This window comes from Trichechus manatus, unplaced genomic scaffold (genome assembly GCF_000243295.1).
Source record: "Trichechus manatus latirostris isolate Lorelei unplaced genomic scaffold, TriManLat1.0 scaffold00200, whole genome shotgun sequence".
NCBI lineage: Eukaryota > Metazoa > Chordata > Mammalia > Sirenia > Trichechidae > Trichechus > Trichechus manatus.
Window position 1 is genome coordinate 1,872,281 of NW_004444136.1, and position 12,177 is coordinate 1,884,457.

The 12,177-nt window shown below is 40.7% G+C and overlaps 1 protein-coding gene across 1 annotated transcript in view; it reads left to right on the plus strand.

Moving 5' to 3' along the window:
- The first annotated feature begins 550 nt into the window (after window positions 1-550).
- Window positions 551-12,177, plus strand: part of TMEM273 (transmembrane protein 273) — a 46,079-nt gene continuing 34,452 nt past the window's right edge. The window contains exon 1 of the mRNA XM_023742106.1: window positions 551-665. Coding sequence (XP_023597874.1) covers window positions 632-665 — 34 coding nt within the window. The 5' untranslated portion in view covers window positions 551-631. The remainder of the gene's footprint in view (window positions 666-12,177) is intronic.

Genomic DNA, 12,177 nt, shown 5'->3' on the forward strand with positions numbered 1-12,177 from the left:
AACAATATTTCAATATAACAGATTTCTGTGTAACCCCTACTTATTTTATTTTGTGCATTTAAATACCTTATTCGGAGAAGAGATCCCCAACCTCTCCGGATGACCAAAGGGCTCCAGGGCACAGACACAGGGACAGGCTGAGCGGTGGGCTAGGTCGGGGAGGCGGGCGTGGGGGTGGGAAAGGGGGTGTTTCCATCCCTGCCCAAGGCAGGAGGGGCTTCTGTCCAGCTCAGACCTCAGGGTGGACCAGTTCACACTCTCCTTGGAGGCCTATTGGCTGTGGGTCTTCGGGCAAGAAACTGCTGACTGTGCCTTGGTGCTGTGCTCGTGATGAGGATGACCGAGACCATGCGGGGCGTCAGCACCCCAGCTCACCGCAGTGGTCCTCACTAGAGGCCAGCTCCCCTCCACCACCTGGCAGAGGCCAGACTGCAGGGCATTCTCCTGCCTGTGTCGGAGTGAGACTGCTGAGCGGAACTGAGCAGCGGCTGTGGTGGCAGCGGCTGTGGTGGCAGCGGCTGTGGTGGCAGCTTCCTTCCGCATCACATGGGGCTTGGCTGCTGTCCCCTCAGAGCCTCTGGACACACACTCTCCGTGACGCTCTGTGAGGAGCCAGGGACAGAGGTGCAGCATGGGCGTGGGGGTCAGTGTCCTGCTTCTTCTGGGTGAGTGGGGCTTGCGCCGAAATGGTGCAGGGGGCGCCACCGGGGGCATGGAGCGGGAGCGGCAGCCTCGGGCTCACTTCCTGAAGTGTGCTGTATGTCCCTGCAGACAGATGGCTTTTCACACTTTGACCAGAGAGTGAGCAGCGCTCTTACTTGTTCCATTAAGCTGCAACTTCGAAATGCTTCTGGGCCAGGGAGACGTGACAGAGCACTGGACGTGGGATCTAGGACAATCTGGGTTTAAACTCTTTCTCCGTTGTTGACAGACCACAGCAAGCTGCTCAAACTCTCTAAGTTTCAGTTTCTAAGCAAAAAATAGGGGCAGTAATGTTTACCTTTCAGGATTGTGTGAGAATTAAATTGAGTAAAATCCAAATCATTGCATAAAATGAGAAATGGAGGCAAGCAGATGCTGCTCAGTAGATGACGAATCAGAGTTGTCGCAAAGTGAAGTGGATGCTTGGTTAAAGTCGTCTTTATTCCTGTGCATTGAAAGCAGGAGGAAGGGAGACAGGCAGGACTCAGAACAGTAGGAACAGACAGTGAGGGAGAAACTAAGCCCAGAGAAGCAGATAAACAGAGAGAAACCAAGAGAAAGAGAGACAGAGGAACAGAGAGGTGGTTAGAAATAGGCATAGAGACAGAGATAGAGATGGAGATAGTGAGCGAGACAGACAGACTCCAAGACAGGGAGCTGAAGACTAACAGACAGACAAGTCTCCTTTACCCAACTGTTATTTCCTAAAACAGCAATGGATGTCCCTCGTATACACAAAGACGTTCTTTCCCAGAGTTGCCCTGGGTCAAGACTCAAGGCAAACAGTCTGTCTCTGAGACAGTTCTGTGTCTCTGGAGCAACAGCCTCTATCCTGGACATGAACAAAGTCAGTCCCACGGGCAGGACTCCATGTGAAGCCCAGGGGATAGCAGGACCTTGGCCTCTGAGAGTTAGCATGCCAGACAGACAGATGGCCTTGACGCTTACCATACTGGTAAGGTATGGAAACGGGCTCTGACAATGAGGGAGCCGTGAGAACCGCCCACCCAAGGATGAGCAGAGTGCATGGTGTACTCTAAAGGCAGTGTGTGTCGGGAACGTAGGAGAAGGAGGGAAGTTCTACCCTGGTGTCTGCTTTTGACCTGTCTAGATAAAAAAACCAGCCCTGCCTGCCCAGGGTGAAAAGGACAGTTACATTTAATAAGCCCAATAAAAATATGCAAATTATATGAACAGGCAATTCAATGAAGAATTACAAAGAAACAACAAACCTTTAAAATGCTCTAGCTCACAAATAATAAAAGAAATAATAACACTTAACATCTATTGAGTGTTTACCATGTGCCAAGTACTCTGCTAGACACTTTACCTTAGCTCATGCAGTCTCTACAACACCTCAGTGAAATAGGTACCTCTATGATCTGAATTTTACAGGTGAGATTTTTAATTACTTGGCAAAGGTATCACAAGTTGCTAGCCAAATATGGGTTATGGGAGAAGACGCCTTCTCATCTAGCAGTGAAACTTACTTGCTATGTTAAACTGCTTCCCCAAGAATGTTAATGAAAACAGATAATAAGAATAATCGTGTGTGTGTGTATGTGTGTATCTCAGATTGGAAAACTGACAGTGATGATGCCCTGGGCACTCAGTGGTGTGAACTGCACTTTTATAAACTTAGTGGAGATACGTAGTGGTTAGGAGTGTGAGTCGAGTTCTAAACTCCCTGAAGGTTAAGTTTTGCTTAACATTCTCTGGACAAGGTGCTCATCCTCTCTATGCTCTGTAACCTGTAAACTGGGGATAACGATAGCACCTACTTCTTAGGGTTGCTGAGAGAATTAAACCTGCGGCCAGGTGGAAAGCACTAGTATAGTTTCTGGCATGTGGTGAGCTCTCCTGACTGGAGGTTAGGGGCACTCATTGAGCCAGTCTTTCTAGAGGGCAGTCTGGCAACATTCAGCAAAATGTACACTGTTGAGAACATTTTACCCAGAAACTCACCTCCAGGAATTTATCCGAATGAAATGATAGAAAGCCCCCCACCCAAATACTTGTTGTTGTTAGTTGCTGTTGAGTCGGCTCCAACTCATGACGACCCCATGTACACCAGAACCGACCAGCACTCATTCCTGTGCCATCTTCACCTGGTTGGTAAGCTCCGGTCCAATGCTGAGTCCACTACTGCAGCCACTGTGTATTCCGAGTGACTTCCAACCTGGGGGCTCATCTTCTAGCACTATGTTGGACAATATTCTGTTGTAATCCATAGGATTTTCATTGGCTGACTTTTGGAAGTAGATTGTCAGGCCTTTCTTCCTACTCTGTCTTAGTCTGGAATCTCTGCTGAAACCTGTCCACCATGGGTAACCCTGTTGGTATTTGAAATATCGGTGGCTTAGCTTCTGGCGTCACAGAAAAACAAGCCACCACAGTAAAACAAACTGACAGATGCTTGGTGGCTAGGTCCACTATTTCCCACATACAGAGTAATTGGACGGTGTTTGAAAAATCAGTTTTGAAATATTCTAAAAACTGAGATTGCTGTGCCAAATGTTCATGGAGCCAACACCCTGAATTAGCAAATTTTAAAATTTTGTTTCTTTAGATATACAGGTAGTCCCCAACTTATGACGGGGTTCTGTTCCAACTACACAATTGTAAGTCGGTTCTGACGTAAGTCAAATATCTCATTGTTTTATAGTTTTCATTATTATTGTCTCTTATTATCAGTATTTTTATACATCCAGTCTTTATTTGTCTTGGAGGGTTAGAAACATTACATAAAAACTTACAGATATTTTAATACATACGTACATCCATTAAAAAATACACAAATCATAAAAATTTACTCTGACAATGAAGAATTAAACAATGTTGACAGTTTGTCCTAACTCCACTTGTGGAAGGTTCTGGATCATCTGGATTATCCTTGGGAATGGAGATGGTGTTTCTAGTCAGAAAATTAGTGAGAATTGTCTGGATGGTCCTTTTATTTTTTTCTTCGTGTATTTGGCGACAACATCTCACTGCTTCCCGAATCTGCTTAATGACTTTAGCATTTGGGTCCATGTTTCCAAGCAACTGAAGCCCCTGATTTAGTTTGGAAAACTAAATCTATACTGCAGTGTTTTGAATAGTAGATCATAAATTAAAACATCTGAGAATGATAACATCAGCAAATTACTCGCTGCAACATTGTATGTAGTACTTATTGCCAACGATATGATGTACAAAAAACCCCCAAACGGATGGTTATTAAGTGTGGTTCCTCGTAACTGCAATATGTCGTAAGTTGGGGGTTATCTGTATGTATTTTAAAATAGACAGATGAATATATCAACCCAAGAAATAGAACACTAGAGACAGAGCTGAGATCCTTTTGATTCCCTTCCTCTACCTTATCCCTCCGCTAGAAGAGACCATCCCCAGAACTGCTGAACGTCTTTCCAGTGTTTAAAAAGCTTTCTGTGAATGCTGTCACAGCATAGCTAACATTTGGCTTCATCTATCCATTTTGACAATATGGGTCAAATTTATTCATGTTAACTACTCTAAGATTTTGTTGAAACAATGTACCATCATTGATTTATCCGTTTCCCTACTGATGAAATTAAGGTTGTTTTTCACTTTTACTTGACAATCGATGCTGCAGTGAACATCTTTGGACCTATCCCTGGAACCCTTGTGTCTTTCTACCAGAGGCAAGAGGGTTGCTGTGTCACAGGTATGCACAATTCTACTTTAATTGGGTATTGCAAAATTGCTCTCCAACAGGGAGGTGTACACATACTCAGTAAAACTTGATATCGTCAGACTTTGCAACTTTTCCAACTGGATATTTGTAAAATATTGTCTCAGAGTTTTAGATTGTGTTTGTTGATCACGATTCTGAGCCAGTGCATCTCCTGTGCAGCCACCACCCATCTGTCAGTGGAGGCTTGTGTGTTGCTATGATGCTAAACAGATTTCAGTGGAGCTTCCAGACTAAGACAGACTAGGGAGAAAGACCTGGCGATCCACCTCTGAAAATCAGCCTTTGAAAACCCTGGGGATCGCAATGGTCCTATCCTGTAGTGCATGGGATCGCCATGTGTTGGAGGCTGACTGGACAGCAGCTAACGACAACAACAACAAGTAAGAGTAAAATAAGCATTTTCCCTCTACTTATCAGATGGCCAGGTTTTCTTTTCTGTAAATTTCCTGTCATTTACCTTTCATCCAGTATTTATTTGGTTTGGTCTTTCACTTGTTTTTTTCTGAATATTAATTATTTGCCTGTTTTATTTGTTACAAATATTTTCTCTCAGTATGTTGTTGAACTTTTATCTTTGGAGCATCCTTTGCTGTGCACAAGTCTCTGCATTTGACGTAATCCAATGTATCTGTCTTTGTGTGTTTGATTTTCCTGTCTCATCTAAGAAATATTTTCTTACTTTAAGTCGTTGCATTTTTTCATGATTGGTTTTTAAATTATTTGGAATTTATTTTTGTGTATGGCCTAAAGAAAGATCTAACTTATTTTTTCTATATGGAACATCAATTCTCCTGATAACACTTATGAATAACCTTTCCTTTCTCCCCTGCTTTGTAATGCTTCTTCTGTCCTACACCCAGTTAATATATGTTAGGGATGTTAATGGATTTTCTATATTGTGCTATTCTTGTATCTGTCTATGTTTGAATCATGGTATGCTTTTCTAGTTACTGCAGCTTATGAATCTTGAAAACTTGTAGATAAGATCTCCACTTCTGTGTGTGTGTGTGTGTGTGTGTGTGTGCTTTTCTTGCCTTCTTAGAATCATACGGGTAGTGCCAACAGTTAAGTGCTCCACTACTAGCTGCAAGTTTGTCGGTTTGAAACCACCCACAGGCACCTTGGAAGACATGCCTGGTGATCTGCTTCTGAAAGATCACAGCCTTGAAAACCATATGGAACAGTTCTACTCTGCTCACATGGGGTCACCATGGTCGCAATTGACTGGACGGCAACCCCCACCCCCACCCCCAGCGGCAGAGTCATTTTGGCTCTTACTAAGCCCATACTCTGCCTTGTGGAGAGCGCTCCTCAAAAGCGTAATAAGATCCACTTCCTGAGAGCTAACTCTGGGCGTGGCGTGCTCTCAGCTCTTTCACAAACAGCACATAAGACAGATGCTGTCATTATTACCATGCCCATTTTACAGATAAGGACACTGAGGCACAGGGAGATTAAAATCATTTACCAGAGGTTACATAGCTGGTAAGTGGCAGAGCTGGGATTCACACTGTGGCATTTTGATGCCAAAAAGCTGTTTTTTAGTGCTAATAGTGTCATCACAGAAAACTGAACTTATTACTTCTTAAACTTTCTGTTTCAAAATAATTTCAAACTTAAAGTTGTAAGAATAAAAACAGTACAAAGAAAACTCATATAATTGGCCTATTTCTAACGAAAAATTTACTTCATTTGCTTTATCTTATGTGTTCTCTCTCTCTCTGTATATATATAAAAAGTATTACCAGTTTCTGTCGACTCTGATTCATGGTGACCCATGTGTGTCAGAGTAAAACTGTGCTCCAGAGGGTTTTTATGGCCAATTTTTCAGAAGTAGATCACCAGACCTTTCTTCTGAGGTACTTCTGGGTGGACTTGAACCTCCAACCTTTCTGTTAGCAGGTGATCAGGTTAACTGGTTGCACCACCGAGGGACTACCATATGTATATGTGTGTGTGTGTAATCTTTTCTCTAAACCCTTTGAGAGTAAGTTGTATACATCATGGGTGCTTTTTGTTTTGGTTTGGTTTGGCTTTTATCCATGAATGCATCAGTGTGTATTTCCTAAGAACAAAGATGTTCTCTCACATAACCGCAGTACAGTTATCAACTTCAGGAAATTTACCATTGACAAAATACTTTTATAAACTCTACTGATCGTACTCCATTTTTTTCAACGGACGCAATAATGTCCTTTCTAGCATTTGCAATGCCTGCCGTACAGGATTTCAGTATAGAGCCAGGTATTGCATTTAGTAACTAGATCTCTTCAGTCTTTTTAATCTAGAATATTTCCCCAGCCTTTGTTTGTCTTTTATGACACTGATATTTTTGAAGAATACAGCTTTCCGCCTTCTCCCCCTTTTCAATAGAACATTCCTTCCTTTGGGGTTTGCCTGATACTTCTTAAGGATCACGTTCTGATTAGCATTCCCAGCCAGAAAACCACACAGGTCGGGTTGTGTCCTCCTCAGGGTTCCGCAGCCGGAGCACATTGTCTGAGAGAGGCTGGTTTAGTTCTGACATGACAATAAAATACTGAAAACTAGGATTTGAATTATGGCTGTCACAATCTTAAATAAATTAGCTGCTATTTCAATAACAACTGATCAATATTTTTCAGTCTTGCTGAAATACTGATCTAAGAAGAGCTATTGAAAATGTCTGAGGAAATTCTAGGCATTTTATTAGAGGTCTGCATTTTCCTTAAAAAAAAAAAAAACTGCCATATAAAATATTCCTATGAACTCTAATTCTAACCAAAGTGCCAGCCGTCTGTCTCCATTTTAATTCTGTTGGAAAGCACCTACTGAAATCTATGTATTATTGTAATCATGATAATAAAAGAAATACAATATCACTTTAATTATGCTTCAGTGCCTAAAACATTCTTCATTGGATGAGCCAGGATTATTGAAGAGAGCAGAGGCTTCCCCCCGCCATCCCTATAATTTATAATGAAAAGATGGCAGGGGCCAGGGTACAGAGAATTAAATTCGTTTTTATCTTACAAGTCAAAGCCATCACTTTATTTCTTGGCTCTTAGTCCCTGAGATCTTTGTAAAAATCTTTCCGGACAGCTTTTCCCGTGTTTCAAGTTCTTGCCAAGACAATGGCTCAGGATTGTATGTGGATTCCAAAGAGAAAGAATTCTTGGTGAATTCCTTTTCTTTTGCTGTAACAAAGTATCTCAAATGCAACAAAAGAAAACTCATACACCAGGGCCTGGGAAGTAGGCAGAGGGTAAAGGAAGAGGCTGGGTCCCCGGGAAGCAAGAGAAATTCCCTGATGGAGCAAGACTTCTCTTCATGACTTTTGCCTATTTTCTAATTGGATTGCTTGCCTTTTTTTTTTTTTTTTAACTGTTGAATTTTGAGATTAACATATTTTAGATATAAACCCGTTGCCATCACATCAATTCCGACTCATGATAACTCTATAGGACTGACTACCCCCTAGGGTTTCCAAGGAGTGGCTGATGGATTCAGGCTTCCAACCTTTTGGTTAACAGTCAAGCTCTTAACCACTGCACCACCAGGGCTCCATTTTAGGTATAAGTCCTTGTCAAATATGTAATCTGCAAATATTTCTCCCAATCTGTAGCTGTGTTTTCATTCTCTTCACAGGGTCTCTCACAGAGCATAAGTGTTTAATGAAGTCAAATTTATGGACTTTTCTCTTTCATGGATCATGCTTTTGATGTCGCATCTAAGAACTTTTTACCAAGCCCTAAGTCCCCAAGATTTTCTCTTAAAATTTTTAGAGTTTTACATTTTACATTTAATTCTATAATTCATTTTGAGTTAATTTTTGTATAAGGTATGAGTTTTAAGTCAAAGTACTTTTTTTTTTTTTTGCCTATAGATATTCAATCACTGGAGCACTATTTGTTAAAAAGGCCTTTTTTTCTCTCTTGGATTGATTTTGCTCCCTTGTTAAAAATCAGTTGATCATACTTGTGTGGGGCTAATGCTAGGTTCTCTTTTCTTTTCTGTTGATATACACATTGTTCCCTCCCCCAGTATCACACAGTCCTGACTCATGTAGCTATATAATAAGCCTTTAAACTGGGTAGGGCAATTCCTCCCACTTAGTTCTTACCTTCCAAAAAGTTTTTAACACATCTAGTTGCTTTACTTTTCCAAATAAATTTTAGACTAATCATATCTATACCTACAAAAATATTGCTGGGGTTTTGATAAGAATCACGTTGAACCTATAGATAGATCTGGGGAAATTCGACATCTTTATTATGCTGAGTTTTCCGTGAATCTTGTCTTATGTGTCTCCATTAAGCTGTTCTTTGACTTCTTTCATCAGCATTTTGTAGTTTTCAGCAAACAACTCCTGCACATGTTTTATTAGACTTAGACCTAAGCATTTTTCTTCAATAACTGTATTTACTATATTTTAAATTTCTTTTTCTGTATGTTCAGTGCTAGTATGTAGAAATACAATTGATTTTTGTATGTTGGTCTTGTATCCTGCAACCTTGCTGAATTTATTTATTAGTTCTATGAGTTATTTTTTAGTTCTTTGGGATTTTCTACAGAGACCATCATATCATCTGCAAACAGGGACAGTTTTATTTCTTCCTTTCTCATCTGTATGCCTTTTATTTCCTTTTCTTGCTTCTTTGGGTAGGCAAGAACTTCCAATATTATATTAAATAAGAGTGGTGACAGTGGACATCGTTGCTTTGTTCCGGATCTTAGGGGAAAAGCATTCAATATTTCTCTGTTAAGTATAATGTTAACCATAGATTTGTGCTAGATGTTCTTTGTCAAGTTGAGGAAGTTTCTCTCTAGTCCTAGTTTTATGAAATTTTTTGTCATGAATGAGTGCAGAATTTTGTCAAATGCTTTTTTGGCATCACTAGAGATGATCATGTGATTTTTCTTCTTTAGCCTATTAGTATCTTCTTTAGCCTGTTAATATGGTGGATTACATTGACTGATTTTTGAATATTGAACCAGCCTTGCATCCCTGGAATAAACTCTACTTTTTATGAAATAATATTATTTTTCATATTTTGATAAATTCTGCTGGCCAATGTTTTATTAAGGGTTTTTCCATCTATATTAATGAAGGAAGTCGGTCTGTAGTTTTCTTTCTTTGTCTTGCCTCTGTCTGGTTTTGATTTCAAGGTATCTGATTTTGATATATTGGCTTCATAAAAGGAAATGGGTAGTGTTCCCGCATCATCTTAGTCTGGGTTCTTTAGAAAATTGTCTTAGACTAGGTTCTCGAGAGAAGCAAAACCAGTAAAGAGCATAAATATATATAGAGAGAGATTTATGTCAAGGAAATGGCTCACTTGGTTGTAAACGCTGGAAAGTCTCAAGTCCGTCAGTCAGGCTGGAGTCTTCTCCTGACTCACATAGTTGCAGGGTCTGGCAAACCCCAGATTGGCAGGTGAGACAGCAGGGCTCTGACTCACAGGCTGCGGAGACCAAAGAATCCCAAGATTGGTGGCAAGATGGCAGGTAAGCTGCTAGCTCAAGTCCCAAGAACCAAAGGTCAAACTCTGAGAGTAGGGACCCTGGACACCATTTTAGCTCAGTAATGAAGTCACCCTGTTTTGTCACTCCTTAGATTCCCCCTTCAGTCAAAGATTAGACAGGCCCATAAAACAAAATGAGACTAAATGGGGCAAGGACAAGAAGGCAGGAGAGGACAGGAAAGTGGTAATGGGAAACCCAAAGTCGAGAAGGGGAGAGTGCTGACATGTTGTGGGGTTGACAACCAACGTCACAAAACAATCTGTGCATTAAATGTTTAGTGAGAAGCTAGTTTGCTCTGTAAACCTTCATCTAAAGTACAATAAAAAAAAGAAAATTACTCTCCCTTAGAAAAAGTATTAAAAAAGAAAAAAACAAGAACCAGAGGTCAGAAGAACAGGAGCTGGCTGCAGGATCCAGAGTGAGTAAAAGCCCATACACCTTGCCAGAAAGTCCACCTATGTTGGACGCAAGCCACAACCCCAAGGAAACTCCCTTTCCACTGATTGGCTACACACAGCAGACCTTGTCGTGGAGGTGATCCCATTAGATCAGATCTCATCGTGGAGGTGATTACATCAGTACATAACTGCCAAACTACATCATGACTGCCAAATCACTGAGAATCATGACCCAGCCAAGATGACATACAAACTTAACAATCCAAGGGAGCAAAACCATTGAAGCATATATATATATATATATTTTACCAAGCCCTAAGTCTCCAAAATTTTCTCTCAAAAATTTTATAGTTTTATGTTTAATTCTGTGATCCATTTTGAGTTGATTTTTATATAAGGTTTAAGTCAAAGTACTTTTTTTTTTTTTGGCCTATAGATGTTCAACTGCTCGAACTTCATTTATTGAAAAGGCTATGTGAATACCATTATTAATTTCTCTCTCTGTATATATATTTATTTCAAGGAAATAGCTCACACAACTGAGGGGCCTCGCAAGTCCCAAATTCATGGGTCAGGCTACAGGCTGAAGACCTCTGCTGCCTCACGTCATTGCAGGGTTGATGTATCCCAAATCTGCAGGTCAGGTGGCAGGCTGGAGGTCTCTACTGGCTAAAGGGTTGCGGGGGTTGGCAAATCCAAAATTTGCAGGTCAGACAGCCGGCCAGAGACTTCTGCAGGCTTACATTCCAAAAACCAGAGGTCAGCAATGAAAAGCGTGCAGGGCAAGAAAGAAAGTGCCAGAACATCCATTTATATACTGGAGGCAGGACACACCCCCAAGGAGAATCCCCTTTTAACTAATTGGCTTCTCACATCAGATCACAAATGGGAAGGTGATTACATAGTGTTTGCCAAACCACTGAGAATCATAGCCTAGCCATTTTGAAACATAACATTAACCATCACACTCATCTTACAGTTTTCTGGAAAGGATTGTGTACACTTGGTGTTAATTCTTCTTTAATGTTTGATAGAACCTTCCTATGAAACAGTCTGGGCTTGCAGATTTCTTTTTGGAGATTCCCTTAATAGTTACAGGGCTAATCCAACTATCTATTTCATATAGGGTGAGTTGTGGTAGCTTGTCCTGGTGGTGTAGCAGTTAAGAGCTCAGCTGCTAACCAAAAGGTCAGCAGTTCGAATCCACCAGCTGCTCCTTGGAAACCGTATGGGGCAGTTCTACTATAGGGTCTCTATGAGTCAGAATCGACTAGACAGCAATGGGTTTTTTTGTTTTTCTGATAGTTTGTGCTTTCTTGAGGAATTGGTTCTTTTTATCTAAGTTGACAGGTTTATGTGTGTAGAGATATTTGTAGTAACCCCTTATTATCTTTTAGATGTCCATAGGTTTTGTAGTGATATCCCGTGTTTCATTCCTGATGTTGGTAATTGGTATATTCTCTCTCTCTCTATCTCTGTCAGTCTTAGTAGTGGTTTGTCAATTTGATTGATCTAAAGACTGTCTCTTTGTTTCCTTGATTTTCTCTATTGATTTTCTGTTTTCAGTTTCAGTGATTTCTGCTCTTATCTATATTATTTACTTCCTTCTGCTTGCTTTGGGTTTATTTATTTTTAAACCCTATTTTAATAGCTGGATAGTATTTTATCCCTGAGTATATCATAATTCATATTGTAGTTGTCATCTTGTGCCATCAAGTTAATTCCTTCTCATGGTGACCCCATGTGTTGCAGAGTGGAATTGTTCCATATGGCTTTCTTGGCTGTAATGTCTATGGAAGCAGATTGCTAGGCCTTCGTTCCACAGTGCTGCTAGGTATGTTTGCTCTTCTTTTT